Here is a 26,505-nt window from a genome sequence, read left to right as displayed (position 1 = left end):
GTTTTATTCTTTTTCTGATTTAAGTTACACTTAATCTCCCCACACACACACACCTTTTCTCATTTCTTTCTAGGTTTAACTATAGATCAACACATCATCTTGCATCCCATGGGTTTTATGAATTTTTAAATTGGTTTGATGAAAGAGCATGGTATCCATTGGGAAGAATAGTAGGTGGAACTGTAAGTATTGTAATAATAACCATAATAACTTAAAGATGACTTTGCACTTAGTTTTGGGAACTTCCAGTACAGATTTGACATTGATAAAGGAAGAATCTTAATAAAATATGCTTTTCATTTTCAAATTGCTTATTAACATTAATAACACAGCTACCTGTTACTTAATTTGTGAATGTGCATTAAAACTTCTTAATTATAGTACATACCATTTAAATGCATATAAGAAGTTTTTGTGACAATTTAGGTCACTGTTTTGGGTATCTTAGAGATACTCAACTCTTTCTGTGTAACATATATATGTTTTTTTCCATACTTGTCTTTTATGAAGTAAAAACCCGTAGGAAATAGAATTGAAATGTTGATTGCATGAATTACTTTGCAAATCACATGGAGTATTATGTTTTAATAGTTTATGTTGAAAAGCAGCTCTCAAGGATACACGCAGGAGAACATTCTGTCTGTTAATTTAATTTAGTACAACTCCCTTCTTAGCTTTTGAAAAAACTGAGGCAGATATATGCAGGGGAATATTCTGTCATCTGTTAATTTAATTCAGTACAACACCCTTCCTAGCTTTTGAAAGAAACTAAGGCAGGTGAAGTACATACTGACTTTTCTAGTACACATTGATTTTTCTAATGTTGATAACTGTGGGAGGGTAGAGTTTCTGTTAAGAATATTTTTAAGTTCTCTGGTATTCTATGATGGGTTCACTACATTTAAGTCTACACTACCTTTCTTGGAGAACATCTTAATTCAGTTTTACGAGACTCTATTATAATCCTTCATATCCAAAGATGTCTATTAATGTATTGCAAATATGTAATACTCAACTGACTGTCAGCTTTTCAGCTTGTTGATAATAAATTCTGTTGATGCACATCATCTTTCTCCATTGATAACAAGAGGTAAAAGAGTGGCATGGTATATTTATGAGGAAAACAGATAAGGCTGGAAAACATTGAGTTTCTTCTTGTTGTCTTAGTCTTTTGGGGTTTGTTTTTTACTTAAAGCCTTTTAGCTGGCTTGAAATTCTCCTTCAGACTTTAGCTTCTTCTTCCACACCTTAACAACAAATTCTTCTCATTATATGATAATATCCTCTCTTGCCTGGCATTTATCTGTATGTTGCTTATTCATTTGCAAATTTGATTATATGTAATCGTTAGCATTTGGATAAAATTTAAAGAACCTCTGGTATTCAGCAGTGTTGTCAAAACATGATTACTATTAAAATAATTCCATTAGCTTTACCTGGTCACTGTTTATATCACCTTAAGAAATGTCTATTTCATTGCAAATCATACACAAATAAACCTACCATGATAGTTTTCCACAATAACCTAGTGGGTTTTGATGTTTTGTTTTTGTTTTTTTTTCTCCTCCATTTAGGTATACCCAGGACTGATGGTGACAGCTGGCCTTATACATTGGATTTTAAATATGCTTAATGTGACAGTCCATATAAGAGATGTGTGTGTATTCTTAGCACCAGTTTTTAGCGGCCTTACAGCTATTTCTACTTTCCTGCTCACCAGAGAACTGTGGAACCAGGGAGCAGGGCTTTTAGCTGCCTGTTTTATTGCCATAGTTCCAGGTTACATATCCCGATCAGTAGCAGGATCATTTGACAATGAAGGCATAGCTATTTTTGCATTGCAGTTCACGTACTATTTATGGGTAAGTAATTGCTGACTCTTTTGCTTTGGAAAGGATTTTTGGTTCCTCCTCCAACCAAATGACTGATTTTACTTAGAATCCATGGAATTATTTTCCTCCTTCTCATCCCTCTTCCCCTTAGCTCCTTATCAGGCAAGTACTGAGAAGTCACATGATCTGAACCACTCCATAATCATGCTCTTTAGTTTGCTATGTAAAAGTACTGTTCAACTGAAGTATGTGTGTCCTATAGTAGTAGTAATCATAATAATGATGATAAGTATAAATCTAAAGCAAACAGAACGGTTGCTTCTGTTTTTCAGTTCAGAGGTACTAGCATTGCATGAGCATCAGACTTCACCTCCTTATTTAGCTGGTGAAAAGTTGTAGACTCTGAATATGAAGCACTTTGAATTGTCTTCTGAAGAAGCTTTTGACTATATAGAGAGTCTGGGCTTTGACTTAAGCATCAAAGTTAAATATCCCAAGCTGTCCAGAGCAAGATACTAATATTGCTTGCATGCTTAAAAAAGAAATAATTAAAATTGTCTGATGTCTTTTTATTAGCCTGCTTGCTAGTGCAACTTGCCGGTCACTCCTTAGTCTGTATGTAGAATTGCATCTGTAATGCAGTTTTGTATGGAGGAGTTCAGGCAAGCTGTAGCTTTTCTGGACTCTTGCATCTATTTTGGAAAAACCACAAATAATATAACTATATTGTTAACTCAGCATAGACACTGTATGGTACTTGTGCATTCCTTGAATGCCTGTACTTTTCTTTGAGTGTCTCCATATATGTGCATGGTCATTACAGCTTTTCCCATGATTTTCTCAAGAGTTCCACTTTTCATAAGTGGATGCATACTCAGCAGTTTTATTTTAGCTTTAGAATATTCAAACTTGGGGTATTGTTGGTAGGAATATAATGGAAGGGAATTCAAGTTTTTAATGATTGTTGTTGCTTAATGCAGGATTTTAAAATCTGGATTTAGAATAAACTGCAGCTGCAAAGTTGTATTGTGTTTGATAACAATAATAGAATCAGTCTTTGTTGTTGCTTTATAACAACTGAGACATCGTAGAGGTTATCTGTTCTTATGGAACTTGTTTAACTAAACTGCATAATGCAGTAATGTTTGCATGATCTCTTGTAGCATTTTGTGTGAATCAAATATAGATTAATTTTTTACAGTGAGGGTGGTAAAATATTGGAACAGGTTGTCCAGAGAGGTGGTGGATGTGCCATTCCTGGAGACATTCAAGGCCAGGCTGGATGTGGTTCTGGGCAACCTGATCTAGTTGAAGATGTCTGTGCTCATTGCAGGGGGGTAGACTAACTGACCTTTGAAGGTCCCAAACTATTCTATGATTACTTCCTAGCTTTATTTAATGTTGAGTTTTAATTCCTATTTTCCTACACCACAGTCACCACAATCAGTTTTGGACAAAATCATATCCCTGGGCCAATTCATTGGTCCTGCTAAACCTTTAATAGTGTCTGAATGCTCTCATTAACCTTGTGTGAGTTTTTCAAAATTCCAGAATAGCTCTTCTGTCTATAATTACAGAGGTGGGTCTGATACAGTTAAAGTAAGGCATGCATAGTCTACACTGACGAAGTGGTATGAAGTTTCAGAGAAAGTAGCACTGAGGTGTTGCAACTACTTTTCTACCTCAGATTATGGACTAGAGCATTGTTGCATTACATCCTGCCTGTGCTTTAACTAGAGAGATAGGTATAAGCTGTTCTGGTTGTGAATGAATTGCTCTTGTGGTTTGGTTCAGTTCAGAAGCATACAAATATGACTTCATATGTGCTAAAGTTCTCTTGACTTTTTTTTAATGATTTTTTTTTTAATATTGTCCACTATTTGATTATCATTCATAAATATTTGGTTATTTTTAAAGGTGAAGTCTGTGAAAACTGGGTCAGTCTTTTGGACTATCTGCTGCTGTCTATCCTACTTTTACATGGTAAGCCTTTTTTATATATATGTAACAGCTAAACTGTTTGAGTAGGGCTTACATAATGCATCTGTTAATGAAGAACAGGAGAAGGAGATTTTAGTCTCTGTTGGAGCCATGACAGAAAGTTGTTGGTTCATATATATAAATATATGAGTAGCCTCCGTGATTAGATGATAGAACTTTATTGCTTACCTGCGTCATTCCTGGTGGTAGCTTTCCATATATTGTATTTCCCTTTGGGAAAGAGTTTTGTTAAGATGCCATTCCAGGCATTCTGCTTAGGTAAATTTTTAGGACAAAGCATAATTGTGGTTCGTTAGATAGTATTCACTTGTGTTTTTCTGATGGAATTAGTTATGTTTTCAGTTTAAGTTGAAAATTAAATCACAATTTTGAGATAGTAAGAGTCCGTCCTTACGTGGGGGGTTTTGGGAACATCTCCTTGAAAGAGGAATGGATATTGCATGGACTGGCAGAAGTTTTTCTTGATAACTAAATCTGCTTAAATATATATATGTAAGTCATTGTGGTAATTTGACTCACAGCACTGTATTACATTTCATAAGGAGAAGGCTTTTATCCCTTGCATTTTTATTTTTAGCATTTCTTTGACTTCAGCAGCTTCTGCTTCAGATAGCTTTTTATGATGAGGAGGTAAAATAAAACAAAGCTTTACAGTGAAGCAATCCTTGTAGCAGTAATAGCATGTTTCCACTTTTTTGCCAATCTATGAAGAGATCTCAGTTTTTAAAAAAAAAAAAAGTTCCAAAGTGTATTTTCAATTCAGTATAATCTTCAGTGCTTAGATTTGGTTTAATATTTTGATAATTAGAGGTGCATTGTCTCTGGTCCGTAAGAACTGCATGCTGTCTGCTTCATTCAGGCCTTCCTCTAAATAGGACACTGTCCTCATTGGACTTTTGTTCTTACTCTAGTCTTTCTTACCTGTCTTCATTTAATATTTTCTCCCATTAAATTTGCCTGTGTAAACCATGATACTTCATGCTAGTAACACAGCAATGTATGTCATGATAATCTGAAACGAGTTTCTAGAAAATTTAAACAAATTCTATTCTGTTTGCTTCACATTGTCTGATCAGGTTACCCCAAATTTTGAAACACTGGGTTTTATGGTATTAGAATCAAAAAGAAAAAAAAAAACAACCAGTTGTAATTGGCCTCATCTTTACTTTAGAAACTGTTCTATGGAACAGAGTAATTGGATTTCTTTTTGGATTCTGGGGCTTTAAAAATATCTACATGAATCTAAACCCTGAAATACAATTGAAGTGAAAACCACATTAGCTACTGCATTCTAAGAATGGAGACCTATGGTAAGCATGATGCATACTGGAGAAGTCTATAAACTGTAGTTTGACAAGAGGATGTGTTAAAATGGTGATTGCCCTGTCAACATTAGCCCTTTTAAATACATTAGAAATTTAGATAACACATGGTAATAGTAGCTCATTAAATCTGTATCTAAACCAGCAATCAGTGATATATTATTAACTTTGTAGTATTTCAGTTCTAAGTACATCATACTAGCACTTCTTAAGTGCTGCTGTTGCTACAGGTTCACAGTATTCATCATACTGTTGTACCCCATTCCACAGTACTCAGCCCTGATTCCTTATGCATCTACCCTTTCCTTTTCTTTCCTTACACTTCCACATGCATTGACTCCTTTGCTCCAGTTGGTCTGCTCCCAGAGGTGCACCTTGCTCTCTTTCTTCTCTGTGGCTGCAGATACTGTTCCCTGTCGCCAGCAAAAAGTGCGGAGCATGGTGCTAACTTTGTATGTGAAAGGAAAATCTTGGATCCTCCGTGGGAGTCATACCACTGTCTTGTGTTGCAGACTTCACCATGGGGAAAACCCCCAGCATCACATTCTTGTTTGCTAGCATGACCAGATTAGCCTGGGAGGAGGAGGAGTAGGTACAGGAAGGATAGCCTTGAAAATCCACCAGCCCATTTCAAAAGTCTTTGCTATGTGGAGTGTTTGTTTGTGGATGGGGGGTGGGGGGGAAGGGGTAGTTTGTTGGTTTGTTTGCTGGGTTTTGGTTGTGGTTTTTTTTTTTCTTTCTTAATACATATTAAGAATGATCCCGGAGTTATTACTGGTAGTTCTGACTGGTTGTCTAGATGGGGTTTGTGTTTTCTTGTTAGACCATTAAGGTGTATAAATTCAACATTGGCTACACTAAGAATATGCAGATATTTTCAGACCTAATTTCCTGTTCCATTTCTTGTAGGTCTCTGCATGGGGTGGTTATGTTTTCATCATTAACCTTATTCCACTGCATGTATTTGTTCTGTTGCTGATGCAGAGGTACAGCAGGAGGGTCTACATCGGTAAGTTTTGTTCATTGGACTGTCCTCAGGTACTTATGAGATATGAAATTAATTATACTGATGTGTTTTGTGTCAAGTGGGAATTAAGTAATTGCACATCAGGTTGCATTTTATTAATTTGATTACTGGTTACAGACAGTTATTCTCTACAATATGGAAACAAGGAGTTAAGAAATATACTTCCAAAATTTCATATGTGTAGCTGCTAATTGATTTTTCTGCTTTGTAGTGCACTGAAAACAAAGTTAATTGGATAGCTTGGTATTTGTAGAATCCTTCTAATGTATATCATACTTATTATGCATGTGTCCATAACAGTGTTTCATATTTCTGCCTTTTCCCAGTATGTTAAACTGTCGTTACTTTTAACAAGCTGTGCAGCAGAAATGATGCAAACATATAGTATATTGTGACATATATGAGAAAAGACACAGGGAAATTTAAGCAGCCATGTATGTTTTATGTAACCTTAGTACTGTAAGAGTATCCACTCCATGTGAATCCTCAAGATTTTATTGGTAAAGGGTCAGCTTGGGGTTTCTTAGGAGACTAACTTTTTAATTGATATGCCTGACATTTAAAAGTCTGTTTTTACAGAGCCAATCAGTTGGGCATAGGGTAGTTGTGTGAATGAAATAAATAATAAGCAATTCAGGTGTTCAAAGGTTTATAAGTTAGCTAGAACATTTTTGGTTATCTAATGTGAAATCTTTCCAATAGATACTTTGTGAACGTAGTATGAATTCAGGTGTACTCTCACAGAGCATTTCATATTTGTAAATATGTTTTTATTGCCCATTTTAATGCTGTTTTATCTTTGTATTTTTAATGATGTTAATGCTTTTTTTAATGCTTGCGAGAGAAATGACTATGTTTACATATATATTGAACCAATATACTATAATAATTACTCAATTTACTCAACTTCAGTTTTATATTTTTGTTACCTAAACTATAGATATTTATTTCATGTTTCTTTGTTAAGCTATTTATGTAATTCAGAAATGGAAATTGTTAAAAAAAAAGGGGGGGGTGCACAAGCTCTAATCCATCTTTAATTTTTTATGTTAGTATTCTTCATTGACCACTTCTTCATAGCTTAAGGTGAAAATGATCTATCTTGCTTTTAAAATCATTAAATATTTTCATTGTCCAGTATCTATGATTTAGGCAAGAGAAAATGAAATATATTAATTATAAATTCCTGAAGCAAAGTGTTAAGCAAACAATAAAGAATAAGTACTCTTGCTTTCTCAGCTTTTAATGAACTAGTCTTTGAACTCATCTGGGGAAAACAGTACTGTAGGTTCATAAGAATTAAAGGTTTGGGCAGAGGTTTGTTTTGCAAATAGCTACAGTGTTTTGAGATGTTACTGCCATTCAGCTGTGAGGCAGATGTACTTCAGCAGAGTTGTCAGAATGAAAATGTGGTTGCTGCTCTGCTGTTTCATTGCAACTGCTGGCATAACTTAAGCTTTCATGAGAAGCCTTACACAGAGACCTCTGTACATCTCACGTTTGTATGTAGTTTCTAGATTTAACAGGATATTTTTGTAGAACAGGCAAGAATGTTCAGTCATTTCTGAGACATTCAAGTGTGCTTGACTTCCAAACTATTCAAACAGAGAGAATAGTTTACAAAAGCTCATAGAAATAGGGAGAATAAAGATATTTTTGGAGTTCCTATGATAACGCAATTTCAAATGTGCCTGCAGCAGTCTTATAATTATTAAACTACCAATGTGCAGCTTAAAATTCTGTAAACTACTGTCAGCTGACAGCAGCTAGTAAAATCTGCATCCGTGTTATTATCACCAAGAATTTGGGGGGTTTTAATGTCTATCAGTGCTCAATTTTACTTTAAGCTAGCATGAGCCTAGAGTTTGTTACAGATGAATGTTTAATCTAACATAATAATGTAAATGTAGAGAATAATATTTTGCAGCACCAAGTTTTTAAAAATAGTGATGGTTTCCTGGACTATTTTTCACATGGGTGTTCACACACCAAAAGGGAAGGTTGATGTGACGTGATCAGTGTAATTCACAATCATTTAATGTGTAAAAAATTACAAGAACGTAAAGTTTTTCCCAATTTAAAAATATTTTATGACTTGCAGGCAGGTTAATTTATCAGCCAGGTAGCTTCAGGCTCACTTGGCATCAAAGGTGATCATGCCACCTACATTTGAAAGCTTAAGCTGTGCTTTTTGTTTGCTTGTCTGTCTTGACAGTGGTCAGTATCTTTCATTCAGATATTACTAGTATAATAGTTCAGAACAAATCCTTGTAATTCCAGTGTATTAGCAGCACTTATATAGGAGAATAACCTCTTTATTCAGATATAGGAACCATCAATACTGTTTTCTATTATTGTATTTAGAGTTTCTCATGCAGTTTATCATATGTTTAAAAAAATAAATGGTTTTACATTTGGAAAGGTACTGATACAGATTTCAGTCATGCTTGAACGCTTGAGAAATTTGGTAGTTTCACTTCAACTTGATTTTTTTTTCCTCTACATTTAAGTTCTGTGTACTTTCTGAACATTTAATAGCAAAACACTTAGGGATCTTCCAGAATTAAAAACTTAATTTCTGTAATTCCTAGTTCTGTGTCTTGGATTTAATCATTTAAATAATGAGCATAATAATATAAAATAATATTTATATCAGCTACTTCAGCTGTAAAACTTAAGATGGTGTTTATTTCTGATGATTGCAATGCATTAATTGAAAGTATGCAGTTAAATATTTGATCGTACTCTCTGGAGAAGTTTTTCAGTTGGTTCTTCCTGTATTTGTGCAGTGTACAGCAACTAAAATTGTTTGTGAAATGAGTTTATCCACAGAAGGTCAGAATATTTTTGTTCCTGACCTAGTGCAAGTTATATCCATAGGAGAAGCTTGCAGAAATCAAAACTAACTTCTTGGTTTTGCAAAGACTGTACAACCAGTAGAACATGAAGAAACATGGAAAGTTTATGATAATGTATCACCTTGATGTATCAAAGTTCCTAGAAAAAAATTGTTACTGTGTAAATTGCCACTTTTTTCAACACCAGGCAGACAGATGTGATAGCTGTTTGAAGGAAGTGGGAGTAAGGGAAGAGGGGACACAGGGAAAGTGGTCATAGAAAATATAACAGTTGCAGGACCAGGCTTAAAAATGGTGATTTACTAGCAAATGTGAAATGTAATGATTTATGCCAATCATTGAACTTCCACAGGATGGCAGTGTTGTAACATTTTCATCGTAGAGTAAATTATTTATGTTGTAATTAATTCTTCAAAAACTGAGCTTCCTACAGTAAAAATGTATTTCAGTGACATAAGGGAGCATGTATCAGTAGGTAGGCCAAGTAATGCAATAGAGATGCTTGAAAAAATACACCAGAGAAGACAAGAAGTGGTTGGAAGTATCATCACAGTCACTTCTATGACTTTTGGAAATACAGTACCCTGGGAGCATAATCCCCCAGAGACACCACACAGGTGGTACGGAAACAATACCACTGGTAAATGGTGCACTCCCCAAACCTGTTCTCATGGAGGTTAGCAAAGGATTGTATGAGAACAGGAATCTCTTAATAGGATCAAGGCCATAACAAAGACAATGGTTTACAATTTGTAGGAGCATTTCAAAATCTGGGAGGTGGATTTTTACCATTTGCCACTGAAAGAACAAAAACTTCATTTGGACTTTTAAGGTGGCTTGTTACTTTAAATGTAATCGGACTCATGGCTGTTCAGAACTGGTATTTCTCTCTTCTTCCTCCTGGAATACTGAGAACCAAAACCCTGTCAAAAGAAAGTATATGAATCTTAGTGCATGGATAATAATAATTCATGATATTAATATTAATAGTGTTCTTCTCTACGTTTTGGAGGGTTATGCATCTCCATGGTTGATACAAATCAATTAATAAGTATGCTTAAAATTAATTTTTAATTCTAGTGCTTTTCAGTTTCTTGGCATGCATTTGCTTTCATATTAAATAAAGAAGTATACTTTCTTGCATTTTCTAAATAGGTATGGACTCTCAAGAGGTTTTGCTTCTTTGAGTTCTCCTCATATAAAATATTTCTTTAGTTACTTATTATCCGAGACCTCTTTCCCATCCATGATCCTCGAAATACGATGGGAAGAGAAAACTACTTCCAAGCTTGAACATCTTAGGTAGATGGTTTGTTTCCCTTGGAGGAGACAAAACAGTGGAATTAGGAGCAATATTTTACTGCTTCCTCTAAAATTGTGTGCAGTAGACAGGTTTCTTCTAGTCAAAGGAGGAAAAAAGGAATTAGCGTGGCTGACATATTTAGAATTATACAATTCTGTTTCAGCGTCACTGAAGTTGGTGGGAGGATGGACTGTACTATGAAACCAATGCATTTCAAAATACATGGATTCATTTTCTTCCCACTTTTGTCTTCCTCCCCTCACTGTTTTTTTTTTCCTAGCATATAGCACTTTCTACATTGTGGGGTTAATATTATCGATGCAGATACCTTTTGTGGGATTCCAGCCAATTAGAACAAGTGAACACATGGCAGCTGCAGGTAAGAAAATTCAATGCCTGCTTCCAAACAGCCTGTTGTGTGCTGTCATGCTAAGGCACAAGAAAACCTCAAGCCCACGCGGCTTTGTTTCTTTGTATTAGAAAGAACACATACTAGCAAATCAAACTGTTAAAAAGAGGTACAGTTTAGTGTCTGCAAGGAAGTTTTCTTTCCAATTCTCACATTATCCTTCTTTGTGTGAGTTAATGGAAGTAAAATGCCTCTATAATGCAGGATCAGTTACACATCCTGACAAGCACTTACTTTACACATTGGTAATCTCTGCTGTTTTGCAATATAATGTTGCCTTCAAGCACTGGAAAGCATTCCTCATTGGTAAACACAGCTTTTACTGAGCAATTTGGTTTTAGAGTTGATAGGGTTTGTATTTTTTCAAAGTAGGTTAAATATGAATGACTTCAGTTACTAATCAGGAGACTGATTTTTAAATAACTAATTTCAAACTTGATTTTTTTTTTCTTTCTTTAAGGTGATTTCTCAATAGTTGTTAATAGACATCCTGAGTTCTTGACAGCAGTAATCTCTGCTGAGACTGATAGTTTTATGTTTAACTGCATACATTGTGTGTTATAGTTGAGTTTGTTAGATTCTTCAGGTTTTTTATGTGTAGTCACTTACCAAAATGTATTTGGGACAGTAACTGGAAAATCATTAAAATTTAGCAGAAACTATTTGTAAAAATGGAGATTCCCCCTGCCCCCCCTCACCCCCCCCCCGGAATCTGAATATAATAGAAAAAGTAAAGCTTATCAAACTATTTTTTGCGTCTGAATGATTTTACATTTATTTAGTGAATAGAGTTGGTGTTTTTCTCTAGGAGTTCAGAACTAGTGAATTTCAACATTGCATACCTCAAATTTGTTGTCAAAATGAAGAAACACCGTACACTTGAGTTCTATTTTCTTTCTTCTGTCACCTACCCCTATTTAATTTGGGAACAAAGAGGTGGTGGGTATTGGAGCTCTTGATATAACAAGCAAAGTATGTTTCGGAGAGTATTTTCTCTCATTGCAAGTTTCTGTCATTGCAAGAAAGTTGGGGTTTTTTTTCAGAAAGTGATTTTATACTAGTTTTTAGATTTGAGGATGTACCTTAAGTTTAAACAAAAACTTTCCTCTCTCTTTAGGTGTTTTTGCACTGCTGCAGGCCTATGCATTTTTGCAGTATCTGAGAGACAGATTAACAAAGCAGGAATTTCAGACATTGTTCTTCTTGGGTGTCTCATTAGCTGCTGGTATTGTATTCCTGAGTGTCATCTATTTGACATACACAGGTAAATAAAACAGGTAAAAACCCCACCCAACCAACAAACAACCAACTGAAAAACACTTTGTAACATCATTCCAATATTTTGGGTTTATCAACAATCCATGTAATGATGTAAGAAGTCAGAGTAGGGGAGGAGCTATAGCCAAAGTGTATTATGAAGATACCTATAGTTAATCTATTCTGAATAATGTTGATGGTCAGAGTCAGTTTGCTTACTGAATACTTGAGTCTGATGCCTGTAGGACTACAATTAATCTGTAAAATCTACTTAATTTCTCTGGGTCATCCTCCAGTCTTTAAGCCAGTTCTACCCAATCTCAGAAGAAAAAGCTTGTCTTTGTATGGCTGCCATTCCCAAGTGACTCATTCCCACCTTCTGATTCTGTGATATGCTTCCTTGGTGGTCAAACACCATACTTCCTTCCCCTGATGGGGAAAAATAAAAAAGCAGTCTTATTTTTCTAGCTATGTGATACCCTTCTAAAATTGACTTCTCTTTGATTTAAATTGAATTATCTTAGTATTATCACAGTATCACAGTATGTTAGAGATTGGAAGGGACCTCAAAAGATCATCTAGTCCAATCCCCCTGCCGGAGCAGGAACACCTACATAAGGTTACACAGGAACGTGTCCAGGCGGGTTTTGAATGTCTCCAAAGAAGGAGATTCCACAACCTCCCTGGGCACCCTGTTCCAGTGTTCCGTCACCCTCACTGAGAAGAAGCTTCTTCTCAGGTTTAAGTGGAACCTCTTGTGTTCCAATTTGTACCCATTTCCCCTTGTCCTTTCATTGTTTGCCACTGAGAAGAGCCTGGCTCCATCCTCCTGACACTCCCCCTTTATATATTTATATACACTAATAAGGTCACCCCTCAATCTCCTCTTCTCCAAACTATAGAGACCCAGCTCCCTCAGTCTTTCCTCATAAGGGAGATGCTCCACTCCCTTAATCATCTTAGTTGCCCTGCGCTGGACTCTCTCCAGCAGGTCCCTGTCCTTCTTAAACTGGGGCCCAGAACTGGACACAATATTCCAGATGAGGTCTCACCAGGGCTGAGTAGAGGGGAAGGAGAACCTCTCTCGACCTACTAACCACCCCCCTTCTAATACACCCCAGGATGCCATTGGCCTTCTTGGCCACAAGGGCACAGTGTCGGCTCATGGTCACCCTGTCGTCCACCAGGACCCCCAGGTCCCTCTCCCCTACACTGCTCTCTAACAGGTCGTTCCCCAATCTATACTGGAACCTGGGGTTGTTCCTGCCCAGATGCAGGACTCTACACTTTCCCTTGTTATATTTCATCAAGTTATTCCCCGCCCAACTCTCCAGCCTGTCCAGGTCTCGCTGAATGGCAGCACAGCCTTCTGGCGTGTCGGCCACTCCTCCCAGCTTAGTGTCATCAGCAAACTTGCTGATAGTACACTCAATTCCCTCATCTAAATCATTGATGAATATATTAAATAATACTGGTCCCAGTACCGACCCTTGAGGCACTCCACTAGATACAGGCCTCCAACTAGACTCCGCCCCATAGACTATACCCAAATACTGTTCAGTTTTCTGAGTTTTATTTAGGAAAAAAGAATTCTTGAGGCATACTTGTTTTTATTTTAACTGACTTTTTTCTTGTACTTCTTTTTACCAGTGTTTCTGGTCTAAATTTTTTTTGTGTTAGTTGTTTTAACATTTTGGACTGTTTAATAGCAGTTTCATTTTTGTTGGTTGTGATACTATTGTTCCGAAAGTACTTAACAGATCCCATTTGTTTGCACGTTTTGCAAAGCCTGATGGTTTATGATTTGCTTTTCAATACATATGAGCAAGTCCTACTATACCTAGTAAAAGTTTTCAGACTGGCATAGCAAAACAAAATTCGGCTTCTAATCTCAGTGTGCAGCAGTGTGTTGTAGTTCTTAGGAAGTGTTGATTTCAACTTCTGAAATTCACTGAACAGTATCACTGCTTCACCAGATGGAACAAATCTTGTTAGCTTCTGGTATGTGTGTGATTTGAGATTGTGACCATATCTAATACTAAAACTTAAACAGGTGAAGTTTAGATTGGATATAAGGAGGAAATTCTTTTCTGTTAGGGTGGTGAGGCACTGGAATGGGTTGCCCCGGGAGGTTGTGAATGCTCCATCCCTGGCAGTGTTCAAGGCCAGGTTGGATGAGGCCTTGGGTGATACAGTTTAGAGCGAGGTGTCCCTGCCCATGGCAGGGGGGTTGGAACTTGATGATCTTAAGGTCTTTTCCAACCCTAACTCTTCTATGATTCAATTTTCTTAATAGAGAAGGGTGCCCACATCCAGACTCTGTATCCCAGGTGCAACACCTGGAATGAGGGTTTGAGGTTCTGGATCAAAGTCCTGTCTGCCATGAGGCATGTCAGACATTCTTTTCAATTGAGTATGTTTTACTGTTTGGGATGTTTTTACTAGCTACCAGCTGGACTCTCCTGATCCACTGAGTATTACTCTGAGGTTGTCAGGACATTCAGTATTCAGCATATCAAATGGTCTGCCTGTCCAGCCCATGCTTCTTCAACTTATAATTCAGAACTGGGGAAAAATGGTTCAAAAAGCATTTAATACTGTATTTCAGGAGGCTGTGCTCCATGATCTTTTTAGGGACTCAAGTTACTGGCCTGCTGTTTCATGTTCCTCCTTGCCTATCCTAGAGGTGTAGCATTTGTCATTTTCCAGGCCCCAGGGGCCTCCCTTATCACCCTGGTAAAGATGGTTGGTAGCTGTCCTATTGGCAAACTCTTTCAGTACTCTCAGATGAATGCTATTTAATCTCATGGTTTGGATACCTCCAGAGAAGACCGTAACTTGTAGTTCCCCATCAGCTGGCAGCTTTTTGTGCATGCTGTGGTTTGGGAGCAAGCTTCACTTCCAGAAGACTGAAGGGAAAAGTAATGTCTTGCTGTGAACATAAACCATAATATTTAAATGTCTAAACTAGATACTAAACTAAAACCTTCAGTTGGATTATACTAATTTTAAATACCAGATAGGGGGAAGACTTGCTGTGTCATGAACAAAGGTTTGCATAATCAGTAAAAGGTTTTAACTTTTTTTATTTCCACTTGTGTGTATGTCTTCAGAGGGAGCTGAAACAGCTGCAAGGGAAGTGGAAGTAAAATTTAAGATTAATCTTATTAATAACTTTTAATAGTAATTTTTATTTTCCTCCTGATAACGATACTGTTTATTTTCATCTTACGATACTCAAGTATCTGGAAGTCTTGTTTTTTTAAATAAATATGTAAATCTTACCAGCACGCCTAGTAGCAGTTTTGTATTTCATATCGCATGTATATCCACTAGTAGAAAAACAATAGGAAACCAATGTTTCATTGAGTATTAGTGTTTTGGCTATAGATCGTTCCCAGTTTCCTGCTCAGGCATTTCAGAAAAGTTAAATACTTTCTCACTGATGATGTTTTCTTATACTTCTTTACATAGTATAGGTTGCTATCTGTCATATTTCTTGAGAAGTATTTTATTTATTATTGTATTGCATTGATTTTTGAGGTGTGCGTATCTTCGTACTCAACGTGTAGAATGTAAGAGTGTGTTCCAAAACTAGCTTTGCAGTTGGTCGACTTTATAGCCTCCCTAATGCAGTAGGTCTGGTTCACATATGTTACAAGGTCAGTGAAATTTCTTTGGGTTTGTGCTGTAATTTGAGGTAGTAGTAAAAATTACTGCATTTAAGTACCTAGGCAGCAAGAGGGTTTCTTTCTCTTCTCTTTTTCAGGTTATATTGCTCCCTGGAGTGGCAGATTTTATTCACTGTGGGACACTGGGTAAGTAAGCATAAAGGATATAAGGATTTAGATATCAATAGAATTCTACTGAAAATTAGTGATATTTTGCTTTCCTCATCCTCAAATCAATTTAGTATTTCAGTCAAGGAGACTATAGCGGTCTTTAGTCAGTTATCTAAAGGGTATTTGTAGTACCTGTTTCATGATCTTTGCCACCACTTCACTAATTTGTTAGGGTTCTTGCTTCTTCGGCAGTCTTTGAATATGTACTGTATGTTTTTCTATAGAGAATTGTAGTGCTTCTCAGCATAAAATAACCAGAAGCTTTACCAGCACTTGAGGACACATTTAAAATCTATTAAGAGCCTTAAACTGAAACTATTTTCATTGCACAGCATTGCACAAAATCACAATGATGTTGCACATACCTTGCATGTTGCCTGGTTATTATGTTCAGACATTTGGTTTGTGTATACAGATGTCTACTCTGACCAATTCTGGTTTATTTATGTGGTTTCATAGGTAAAAACCCATGTTAGTTAATCTTTTGATTTAGTTAACCTTTAAAAGTCCAATGTTGGATTCTTTAGCCAGCCAGGTGATAAAACTGAATAAAACTGAAGATGTTTTTCTCAGATAAGTATATTTAAGGTGAAATTCAATGGCTAGACTTAATAATTAAAAGAAGGGATACAAACTTCTGCAGTTTTGATTTTTTTCAAAGAAAAGTCCAGCTCATGTAGGATTCTGTACCAAGTCTGTAATACATGTAGTAGAATAGATATCAGTAAAGAAGTGTCTATATATATATGCATATATATATATATATATATATAAAAGCATTAAACTTTTGAGGGCTTGTCTACATTAGAAAACCAGATTGTGTTAAAACTTACAATGCAGTTTTGAATGAGAACTAGATCTCAGTGAAGACAAGGATATATGCTCGATACCTCACCATTCCATCATGTAGCACCTCAGAATAGGTCTATATGTATGTCTTTAATATAGAACACAGTTTTGTCCTTGTCTGCACTGAGTATTTGACGTGTTGTTTAGCTGATACATGTTTGCAAGTGTAGACAAGGCCTGATTATTATTTTTTTTTTCCCAGCATCTGAAAGAATGTGGGGCTTCACACACTGTAGCTGGTCTGGTATTAAATACTGAACTTTCTGTACTAATAATATAAAGGTATTCTGTGTAGAGGAGAATTTTTGAAATACAGTATTGAAAATCTGGGATACTTCCTGGCATGGATGATTATCTCTTCAAAATGTAATGATGCAACCTCCCTACTTGCCTGTTATCATTCTGGTGAATTTGGCTTCATATTTAGCTGTAATAAACAGCCATATTTTTCACTGTCTTAAGTAGTATGGAAATAATCTTTTATATTGGTGTTTAAATAACCCTGTACACCAAATACTTCCTAAATAGAGTAAGACCTGGGGAAGTTTTATCAGATTTCTGCTGAATAGAGCACTTGCCATTTTAACTTGAAATGCTTCCTTTGGAATGATTTTCAGAATTCCTAATGTTTACAAGTTTTAATAATTTTATCTTTTCAAAATAATTTGAACTGAATTTTTTTTAAAAAAGGTATGCGAAAATTCACATCCCGATCATTGCCTCTGTGTCTGAGCATCAGCCTACAACATGGGTTTCCTTCTTTTTTGATCTGCATATTCTCGTGTGTACTTTCCCAGCAGGGCTGTGGTTCTGTATCAAAAACATCAATGATGAAAGAGTCTTTGGTAAGAGAAAATGTTTTAAAAATTGCTTTGAAAAAATCTTGCCTTCAGCTTGATTCTGTGTTGTATTTGTGCAGAGCTGGTACATGGCTTGTTCTAAGTGGTGTGCTTAAAGATGATGATTGAAAGTTATCTGCACCCAATAGTATTTAAAACCATTTATAAAAATGCTGAGATGGGTGAAATGGATGGGTGAAATGGATGAAGTGTCATCCCAGGAGGTGGGATCAAGGTATTTGTTGGTATGGTTCTGTTCTGCAGCTGGAGCTGCATGCTCTTCCACATGCTGTTCTTCAAAACGTGCATCTGGCTATGGTGCCACAGCACAGTTCAGCCAGATGAACACCTCAGTGCAAAGGGAAGGTCCCTATCCTACACAGGCTGCAAGGCAGCCAGCCCTTCCATGGGTGTCTGGCACGCATCCCTGTACAGATAATAATTCCAAATGCCTTTTCTTTCCAGATTTTTTGCTATCTTAAAGAATGGAATCACTTGCTGTGGAACAAGTGCTAGATAGGGCACAAGCCTAAGCAAGAGGTGTGGGGTCTCCCTTTGTCACTGACAGCAAATTCCTTGTTTCTACAAAGCTGTACTGTAAAACCAGACTTTTTAAGATTATGAATGAGGCTTGTAGGGATGTGATTTGGATTTGTAGCCCGTATGGAGCAGTGAAGAACACACAGGCCTTGGGCTTTTACAGGGCCAGGAGGCTCCAGACTAATACAGCTGCCTCTTAAGATTACCTAAGAGGTATGTGGGCAGTGGGAATGTTTACAGAGTTAAATCCAGTGACTGGAGCATTCTGCACTCTGTGGCTTACAATGTCTCCTTGTCAAGACTAGTGCTGGGCGACTCACTGCCAGCCTCCTACTGCTGCATCGTCCATTTAAGTCAGCATAAAGAGATCTATGAATGAGAATGGAGAGCCATACTACTTCACTATAAAGTAAAAAATATTTATGTAATGTAATCTAGTAAAAAGCAGTGTCCTTTGGTTTCCATGCCAAGTCTTTCACAAAAGTGTATTGTTAAACTGTATCAGACAAGGAATAACCACTACTATTTGAATGATACATATTCCTGACCAGTGTATACAGGTTTGCTTGTTTATTTTTTTGGGGGGGGCTTTTTTTTTCCTTCTTAAGAAAAGTGTTCTGAATGTTCTCTATTACTCTGAAAATCTTATTTGGAGGGTGAAGGGGAGCCACAGAGCAGAGATAGTATCATTCAGAATAGGGCTCACAATATTGTATTCTTTGTCTGTATGGAATTATAATGTAGACAAGCCCCCAATTTGTCCACCAATATATCTGACTTAAATTAGTATTTGATATTTACAAGAAATTCTAACACTTTCTTTTGTTTTTTGAGTTCCAATAACTTGCTTCGTCTAGAGCTACTTGACATTTTTAATCAAATGAAGCTACCTGTTCTTCCAGTAGTAATTTTGGTGTGTGCTATTAAATTTCACTAATAATGTATCTTCTGACACATTGTTAATGAATATGGAAATGGGGTTGTGTATTGTTAACAGTTCTCAAGATGAACTTCAAGAAGGATTTGAGGTTTAAAAGGGATAAACGTAAATTGAACTCTATCTGTACATTTAAAAAGCCATGAAATGCAAGATGTGTACTCAAGTCTGTACACACAGATGCTCAGCCCACTCCAGAAGTAGTTTTATGGAGAGCATGTGCGTGTGCATTGAGAGTGTTATTTTCTAAATGTCATCAGTAGATTTGTTTCTTCACAGTTGCTCTGTATGCAATCAGCGCTGTTTACTTTGCTGGTGTGATGGTTCGGCTGATGCTCACTTTGACTCCAGTGGTCTGTATGCTGTCTGCAATTGCTTTCTCCAATGTCTTTGAGAGATATTTGGGTGATGATATGAAGAGGGAAAATCCACCAATAGAGGACAGCAGTGATGAGGATGACAAAAGGAATCCTGGCAACTTGTATGATAAGGTGAGTGGATGGAACAAAAGTTAGAAGTCAGAAAACAGCTTGCTTTTTACTACTTCCCCCCCCTCCCCCCCCCCCCCGGTCTTTGGTCAGAATATTTTAAATGCCACTAAAGGTTTGAAGCACTAGCATTCAAATTCAGAGCAAGTACTGATGTTATTAAATAAGGTGTAACTAATGTCCTGAAAAAACATCTGTGTCAGTGTAGAAGTGGCTCCTCCCAGCTTGATCAGTGATGAGCTTAAAGGCGTTGTACAAGGTTGACCCAACTTCCTATAGGAGCAACGACAAGACAGTTACTCACTCTCCTTAACTAGATATAGCAGTTCTTACTCACTGAATATTTCCCTCTTGTATTTCACAGTATCACAGTATGTTAGAGATTGGAAGGGACCTCAAAAGATCATCTAGTCCAATCCCCCTGCCGGAGCAGGAACACCTACATAAGGTTACACAGGAACGTGTCCACGTGGGCTTTGAATGTCTCCAAAGAAGGAGATTCTGCAACCTCCCTGGGCACCCTGTTCCAGTGTTCCGTCACCCTCACTGAGAAGAAGCTTCTTCTCAGGTTTAAGTGGAACCTCTTGTGTTCCAATTTATACCCATTTCCCCTTGTCCTTTCATTGTTTGCCACTGAGAAGAGCCTGGCTCCATCCTCCTGACACTCCCCCTTTATATATTTATATACACTAATAAGGTCACCCCTCAATCTCCTCTTCTCCAAACTATAGAGACCCAGCTCCCTCAGTCTTTCCTCATAAGGGAGATGCTCCACTCCCTTAATCATCTTAGTTGCCCTCTGCTGGACTCTCTCCAGCAGGTCCCTGTCCTTCTTAAACTGGGGCCCAGAACTGGACACAATATTCCAGATGAGGTCTCACCAGGGCTGAGTAGAGGGGAAGGAGAACCTCTCTCGACCTACTAACCACCCCCCTTCTAATACACCCCAGGATGCCATTGGCCTTCTTGGCCACAAGGGCACAGTGTCGGCTCATGGTCATCCTGTCGTCCACCAGGACCCCCAGGTCCCTCTCCCCTACACTGCTCTCTAAGAGGTCGTTCCCCAATCTATACTGGAACCTGGGGTTGTTCCTGCCCAGATGCAGGACTCTACACTTTCCCTTGTTATATTTCATCAAGTTATTCCCCGCCCAACTCTCCAGCCTGTCCAGGTCTTGCTGGATGGCAGCACAGCCTTCTGGCGTGTCGGCCACCCCTCCCAGCTTAGTGTCATCAGCAAACTTGCTGATAGTACACTCAATTCCCTCATCTAAATCGTTGATGAATATATTAAATAATACTGGTCCCAGTACCGACCCTTGAGGCACTCCACTAGATACAGGCCTCCAACTAGACTCCGCCCCATAGACTACAACTCTCTGGCTTCTCTCCTTCAGCCAGTTCACAGTCCACCTCACTACCCGATCATCCAGACCACACTTCCTCAATTTAGCCGCAAGGATGCTGTGGGAGACCGTGTCAAACGCTTTGCTGAAGTCAAGGTAGTCCACATCCACCGCTCTGCCATCATCCATCCACCGTGTTATTTCCTCATGAAAGGCTACGAGATTGGTCAAGCATGACTTCCCCTTGGTGAAGCCATGTTGACTGCCCCTCATAACCCTCTTATCCTTGATATGCCTTAAGATGGCACCAAGGATAAGGTGTTCCATCACTTTCCCAGGAATGGAGGTGAGGCTAACCGGTCTATAGTTACCCGGGTCCTCCTTCTTGCCCTTTTTGAAGACAGGAGTGACATTTGCTTTCCTCCAGTCCTCAGGCACCTCTCCCGTTTCCCAAGACTTGGTAAAGATGATGGAGAGCGGTCTAGCAATGACCTCAGCCAGTTCCCTCAGCACCCGCGGGTGCATCCCATCTGGACCCATGGGTTTATGGATGTCCAGATTGCTCAACTGGTCGTTAACCCATTCCTCATCGACTAAGGCAGACCGCTCCGTTGACCTATCTTCATCAGAGGTCTCAGCGGTACAGGGCTCTTCAGGACTGCCTCCGGCAGAGTAGACAGAGACAAAGAAGGCATTCAGTAACTCTGCCATCTCTGTATCTTCTGTCACCAGGGCACCCGCCCCGTTCATCAGCGGGCCTACATTGCCTCTGGTGTTAGTTTTATCTGCCATGTATTTGAAAAAGCTCTTTCTGCTGTCCTTGACCCCTCTCGCCAGCTTTAATTCCAAGGAGGCCTTAGTCATCCTAGCAGCTTTCCTACATCCTCTAGCAGCAGCCTTATATTCTTCCCAAGTGGCCAGCCTTTCCTTCCATGACCTGTAAACTCTCCTCTTCCACTTGAGCATACCGAGCAATTCCCTATTTAGCCACGCAGGTCTCCTGACCCTCTTCCTTGACTTCCTACGTGTCGGGATGCTCCGATCTTGAGCTCAGAAAAAGCAGTCCTTGAACGTCAACCAACTATCTTGGGCCCCTTTACCTTCAAGCAGCCTAGCCCATGGGATTTCCCCTAGCAATCGCTTGAAGAGGCCAAAGTTTGCCCTGCTAAAGTCCAGGGTTGCGATTCTACTTGCTATTCTACTGACCCTACCACACAAGATCCTGAATTCTACCATCTCGTGGTCGCTGCAACCAAGGCAGCCCTCAACCTTCAGTCCTTCAACCAGACCCTCCTTGTTAGTGAGGATGAGATCCAGCAGCGCACCTCTCCTGGTTGGCTCATCCACCATTTGCATGAGGAAGTTATCATCCATACACTGGAGGAACCTCCTGGACTGCGGCTGGGTTGCCGAGTAGTCCTTCCAGCAAACATCAGGGAAGTTAAAATCCCCCACGACGACCACGGCCTGTGACTGTGAGGCCGTTCTCAGCTGCCTATAGAAGGCCTCGTCAACTTCCTCACCCTGATCCGGTGGCCTGTAACAGACCCCCACAACAGTATCGCCCCTGCCAGCCTGCCCCTTAATTCTCACCCACAGATTTTCTCTTAAGACATGGTGAAGTTGAAGAGTGCTGTATTTTATGAAAAAGTGTTTCTATTCATAAACTTGCATACTCTCTTCATCATGAAGAAACTGCTGTTAGCTACTGATTATTTTACCTCTTAGGCTTTGTTATACTGAGCCTGACCATGCATGAGCTTTGGGTTTCTCCTTTTTCCTCACAGTACATATCTGTGCGTTTCTGTTTTCCACCCTGCCCTGTAAAAGGGCATCAGCATACAGCCAAACCAAGGAAGTAATGCATTGACCTTCACATAATAGAGCTTTTTTCTTCTGAAAGAAGCTTTCAAGGAATTACCCATTTCTACAAGTTGCTAGCTTTCTAGTATCCTGTAGCATTTATGGGGTGCATGTGGTGAAGAAAAAGGCATAGGTTCCCCTGTCAGGGGTGATGCCAGTTACCATAACAGATGTATTTGTGTTTCTTTAGGCAGGCAAAGTGAGAAAACATGTATCTGAACAGGAAAAAACAGAAGAAGGACTGGGTCCCAATATCAAAAACATTGTTACTATGCTGATGCTGATGTTGTTGATGATGTTTGCTGTTCACTGTACCTGGGTAACTAGCAATGCATATTCCAGCCCCAGCGTTGTTCTCGCTTCCTATAACCATGATGGGTAAGTAAGGTCTACAGGTCTGCAAATAATCCTTTGCGTTAGCAATTTGCTGTGCCTTCTTCCTATTATATCATGGCAGAGTTGTCACCTGAATAAAAAATTAATACTCTAATTTTAAAAAAGATACATCTTCTGGAATATTTAATGTAAATCATAGAATTGTAGAACACTTAGGGCTGGAAAGGACCTTTTAATACATAAAAATAATCCTATCCAAAGCCAATAGAGATGATGGTTAAAAAAAGCTCAAGTCAACTGGGAAAATGTTTTTATGGCAGTAAATACATTTAGTCACATCTTCAAAAGTAGTTTAGCTTCTGGCTGCTCAGCTGTCAGTGGGTTCAAGCTTACGACTGCATGTGACTTAATTGCTCAGAAGGAGCCAGATGCATAAGAAAACCTTATTTGTGAGCCCGTATTTGTCATAGTGCAGTTAGTTTGTTGCTAGTATTTGTACTGATGTGAATAAAATTAACTGTTTTCCAGCACTCGGAATATCCTAGATGACTTCAGAGAAGCATACTACTGGTTGAGACAAAACACAGACGAGCACGCCAGAGTGATGTCATGGTGGGACTATGGCTATCAGATAGCAGGAATGGCTAACCGGACAACCTTGGTTGATAACAACACTTGGAACAACAGCCACATAGCCCTGGTAAGGGTGGCAGTTTTCTATGGAGTGAAAATACCAAACTGTTTAAATTGCAGTCAAGTATGAAATTGTAAATGTTTCTTGATAAACAGTATTACATTAAGGAAAAATTCCATAGAGTGGGAAACACAGAGGTGGAAGGAACTCTAATTTTTTTTTACATTTACTAGAACTCGAGTATAAATTTTTTCGGGGCTGGAAGGGATTGATTTTGCTTTTGGAGTTTCCATTTTGTCTACTTGTAAAGTTTTCAAGACTTCCACTTTGGTTTCTCTTCTTTCGTTGTGGGAGGATAGACAAAAGCTAATGTAACCATTCTCCTTGTGATTAGTGCTACGACAGCTTATTTGTACCACTACTTTACTGGCACTATTCAAATAGGGATCATTTCTGTTCAATAAGGTCTTTGCTGGCTGCATTTTGGAATAGTATGTGAAAGCTGGCCACGTGAAATAGAAAATTTTCAGGCATCTTGGAAGTGTTGCAGATTTGATGCCATTCTGTCTTCTCAAATTTGCAGTTAGACCCAACATCTAATTTCTTTCTCTTCTGAACAGGAAGTTTAAGCTTTGTGCATGTGCTTAAAGCAGGGTATGAGTACTGCCTATGGTTACAGGGGCACCACCTTCGGTAACTTAAACTTTTTCCAGAAACAAAAAAATGCTCTATTATTGTAGTTGGGCTGCAGTCTTTCTAGGTGGTGTGTCACTGTGACATCAGTCATCAGTGGCTGTTTCTTCCCGGTAGATTAATGGGATGCATGGGCAGAATGGTGGAAGGGCTTGAGGAATGTAGTAGGGTTGGTTTGTCTTGTGTCAGCAGCTAGTACAATAGTTAGACTGACTTGGTCTGCAGACAAGCAGCATTCCAAATCAACAAATTAATCAATCTGTGCTTGAAGAATACAAAGTCCTGGAAAAAATGTGTTGTGGAAGGGGGGATCACGTTTACATGCTTTTGTAGGGGCAGAAAACTCACATCAGCTGAAAGCAAGCTTGGTAAATTGTACTGCTGATGCTAATATTGTTAAACAAGCCTTCCTGTGTAAGGCACTTTTTTCTTATTTTGGTTGTTGACCTGACAGCATTAAGTATGTTTCGATGGAGATCCAACTCTGATAGTTCTATCTGCCTTCCTCTTCTACACATGGTAGAATTCCACATACTATATTTAAACCTACAATCTGTGGGTGTCCCTGCAGGACAAGGTGTGTGAACAGAGAAACTGGGGGAGTCATCTCTATTGCTTAGGCACAGTAACCATGCACATTGCAGCAATTAGCAGGCTTTAAAGAATTCTCTCCAGCTGGTGCTGTCAGGTTCCATTTCAGAATGAATGCTCCATAAAGCAGGGCCCAAGCAACAAACGTGTATTGTGGCAAATACGTGAACTTTTATGCTCTAAACGAGGCGTGCCCCAGAGACGTGTCCAGATAACTTCTTCCTGCACAGAAATGGAAATCTGCCAAGTAACTTCACATTGATTAGGATAATGGCCAACAACCTGAGGTTCTCACTGGCTTTGGCAGATTGCAGCCTAAATTTAGTGTTTCCTAATTATACTCATAACTAAATGTTACCAATTTGGATGGAATATTATTTATACTGTAGTTACTTCCTTTTACTACATCAGTATATTATAACACCTTAAGTACAAGAGCTTCAGTAGCAAACAGAACTACTGAACTGGAAGCCAGTTACTTATCTAAGTGAACTTTTAAGTGTGCCAAGTGACCAGTGTGGAAGAGATTCTGGATACAGCTTTGGAAAGTGTTTCAAGACTAAAACGGTATTATGCTTTTAACTTAAGGATGTCTCTATTCTGACATTTTCTGTGTGTAAATTTACCTTGAATTCAGTGCTACCATGTACCATGCTGCATGGCTGAGTTGTTAGTGAAGGATGGAGCTCAGGAAAAAATAAACAAAACAAGAAGTTACTAACATTTCACGTTTGGCTGTGTTTACAGCTTTGAAAATAATTTTTAGTTAGTTATTTTCTGCCACATTTAAGTTTGTGGCAATACAGTCATGGCTTGAAAAAGCTTGCCACAAAAGGAAAAGCCTTATTACACTTTCGACTCAAAACACTCAACAGGCAGCACTCCTCTTGCAGAGGAGAAAATATTTTCAGTTCAGGTTGGGCTTTTGAGTTTCTAAATATTCGCACTGAGTTTTCTTTCTCTAGAATGGAGATGTTGGCAAGTATGTATCCTTGGGCTGTGGTCTGTCAGGTACTGACCTGTGGATCTGTTTCATAGGCAGCTGTGCAGGTATTTAAGATATTTTTTCTGTGGTACAGGTGGGAAAGGCAATGTCGTCAAATGAGTCAGCAGCATATGAGATCATGAGGAGCCTGGATGTGGATTATGTTTTGATTATTTTTGGTGGTGTCATTGGCTACTCTGGCGATGATATTAATAAGTTCTTGTGGATGGTGAGAATAGCAGAGGGGGAACATCCCAAAGATATTCGGGTAAGTGGAGGGCAATCTCTACTACTTACTGCAGTTTTATTTGAAAAAACGTGTTATGGGTTGTTTCCCTAGAACAGTAGGAGTGCAGAGGCCTGTAGCCCAGTTTCTTTCAATATTTATGCTTTTGAAAGGTCGGTAACTTCAAAAGCATTTCACTTGGTTGTTTTTGTTGTTTTGGTTTTTTTTTTCATGTTACTAAAAAGCACAGGGTATCTTGTAATTCTTGCATGTGTGTGCCTCACTGCACCATTATACCTTAAAAAAGCAGGAGTGTTCACTGTTTAC

The 26,505-nt window shown here is 38.5% G+C and overlaps 1 protein-coding gene across 1 annotated transcript in view; it reads left to right on the top strand.

The window, feature by feature from the left end:
• Positions 1-26,505, top strand: part of STT3B (STT3 oligosaccharyltransferase complex catalytic subunit B) — a 53,016-nt gene that overhangs the window by 20,884 nt on the left and 5,627 nt on the right. Inside the window, exons 2-13 of the mRNA XM_061362629.1 lie at positions 74-182; positions 1,575-1,862; positions 3,750-3,815; positions 6,065-6,164; positions 10,624-10,722; positions 11,870-12,016; positions 15,779-15,827; positions 17,391-17,545; positions 19,296-19,507; positions 22,904-23,091; positions 23,578-23,749; positions 26,047-26,220. Coding sequence (XP_061218613.1) covers positions 74-182; positions 1,575-1,862; positions 3,750-3,815; positions 6,065-6,164; positions 10,624-10,722; positions 11,870-12,016; positions 15,779-15,827; positions 17,391-17,545; positions 19,296-19,507; positions 22,904-23,091; positions 23,578-23,749; positions 26,047-26,220 — 1,759 coding nt within the window. The remainder of the gene's footprint in view (positions 1-73; positions 183-1,574; positions 1,863-3,749; positions 3,816-6,064; positions 6,165-10,623; positions 10,723-11,869; positions 12,017-15,778; positions 15,828-17,390; positions 17,546-19,295; positions 19,508-22,903; positions 23,092-23,577; positions 23,750-26,046; positions 26,221-26,505) is intronic.

Source organism: Neopsephotus bourkii, unplaced genomic scaffold, assembly GCF_033783945.1.
Source record: "Neopsephotus bourkii isolate Nb327-2 ecotype Australia unplaced genomic scaffold, CSIRO-AGI_Nbou_v1 NB_1132, whole genome shotgun sequence".
Taxonomy (NCBI): domain Eukaryota; kingdom Metazoa; phylum Chordata; class Aves; order Psittaciformes; family Psittacidae; genus Neopsephotus; species Neopsephotus bourkii.
Note: the sequence above shows the minus strand (reverse complement) of the source record. Positions and strands in the feature narration are given on the sequence as shown.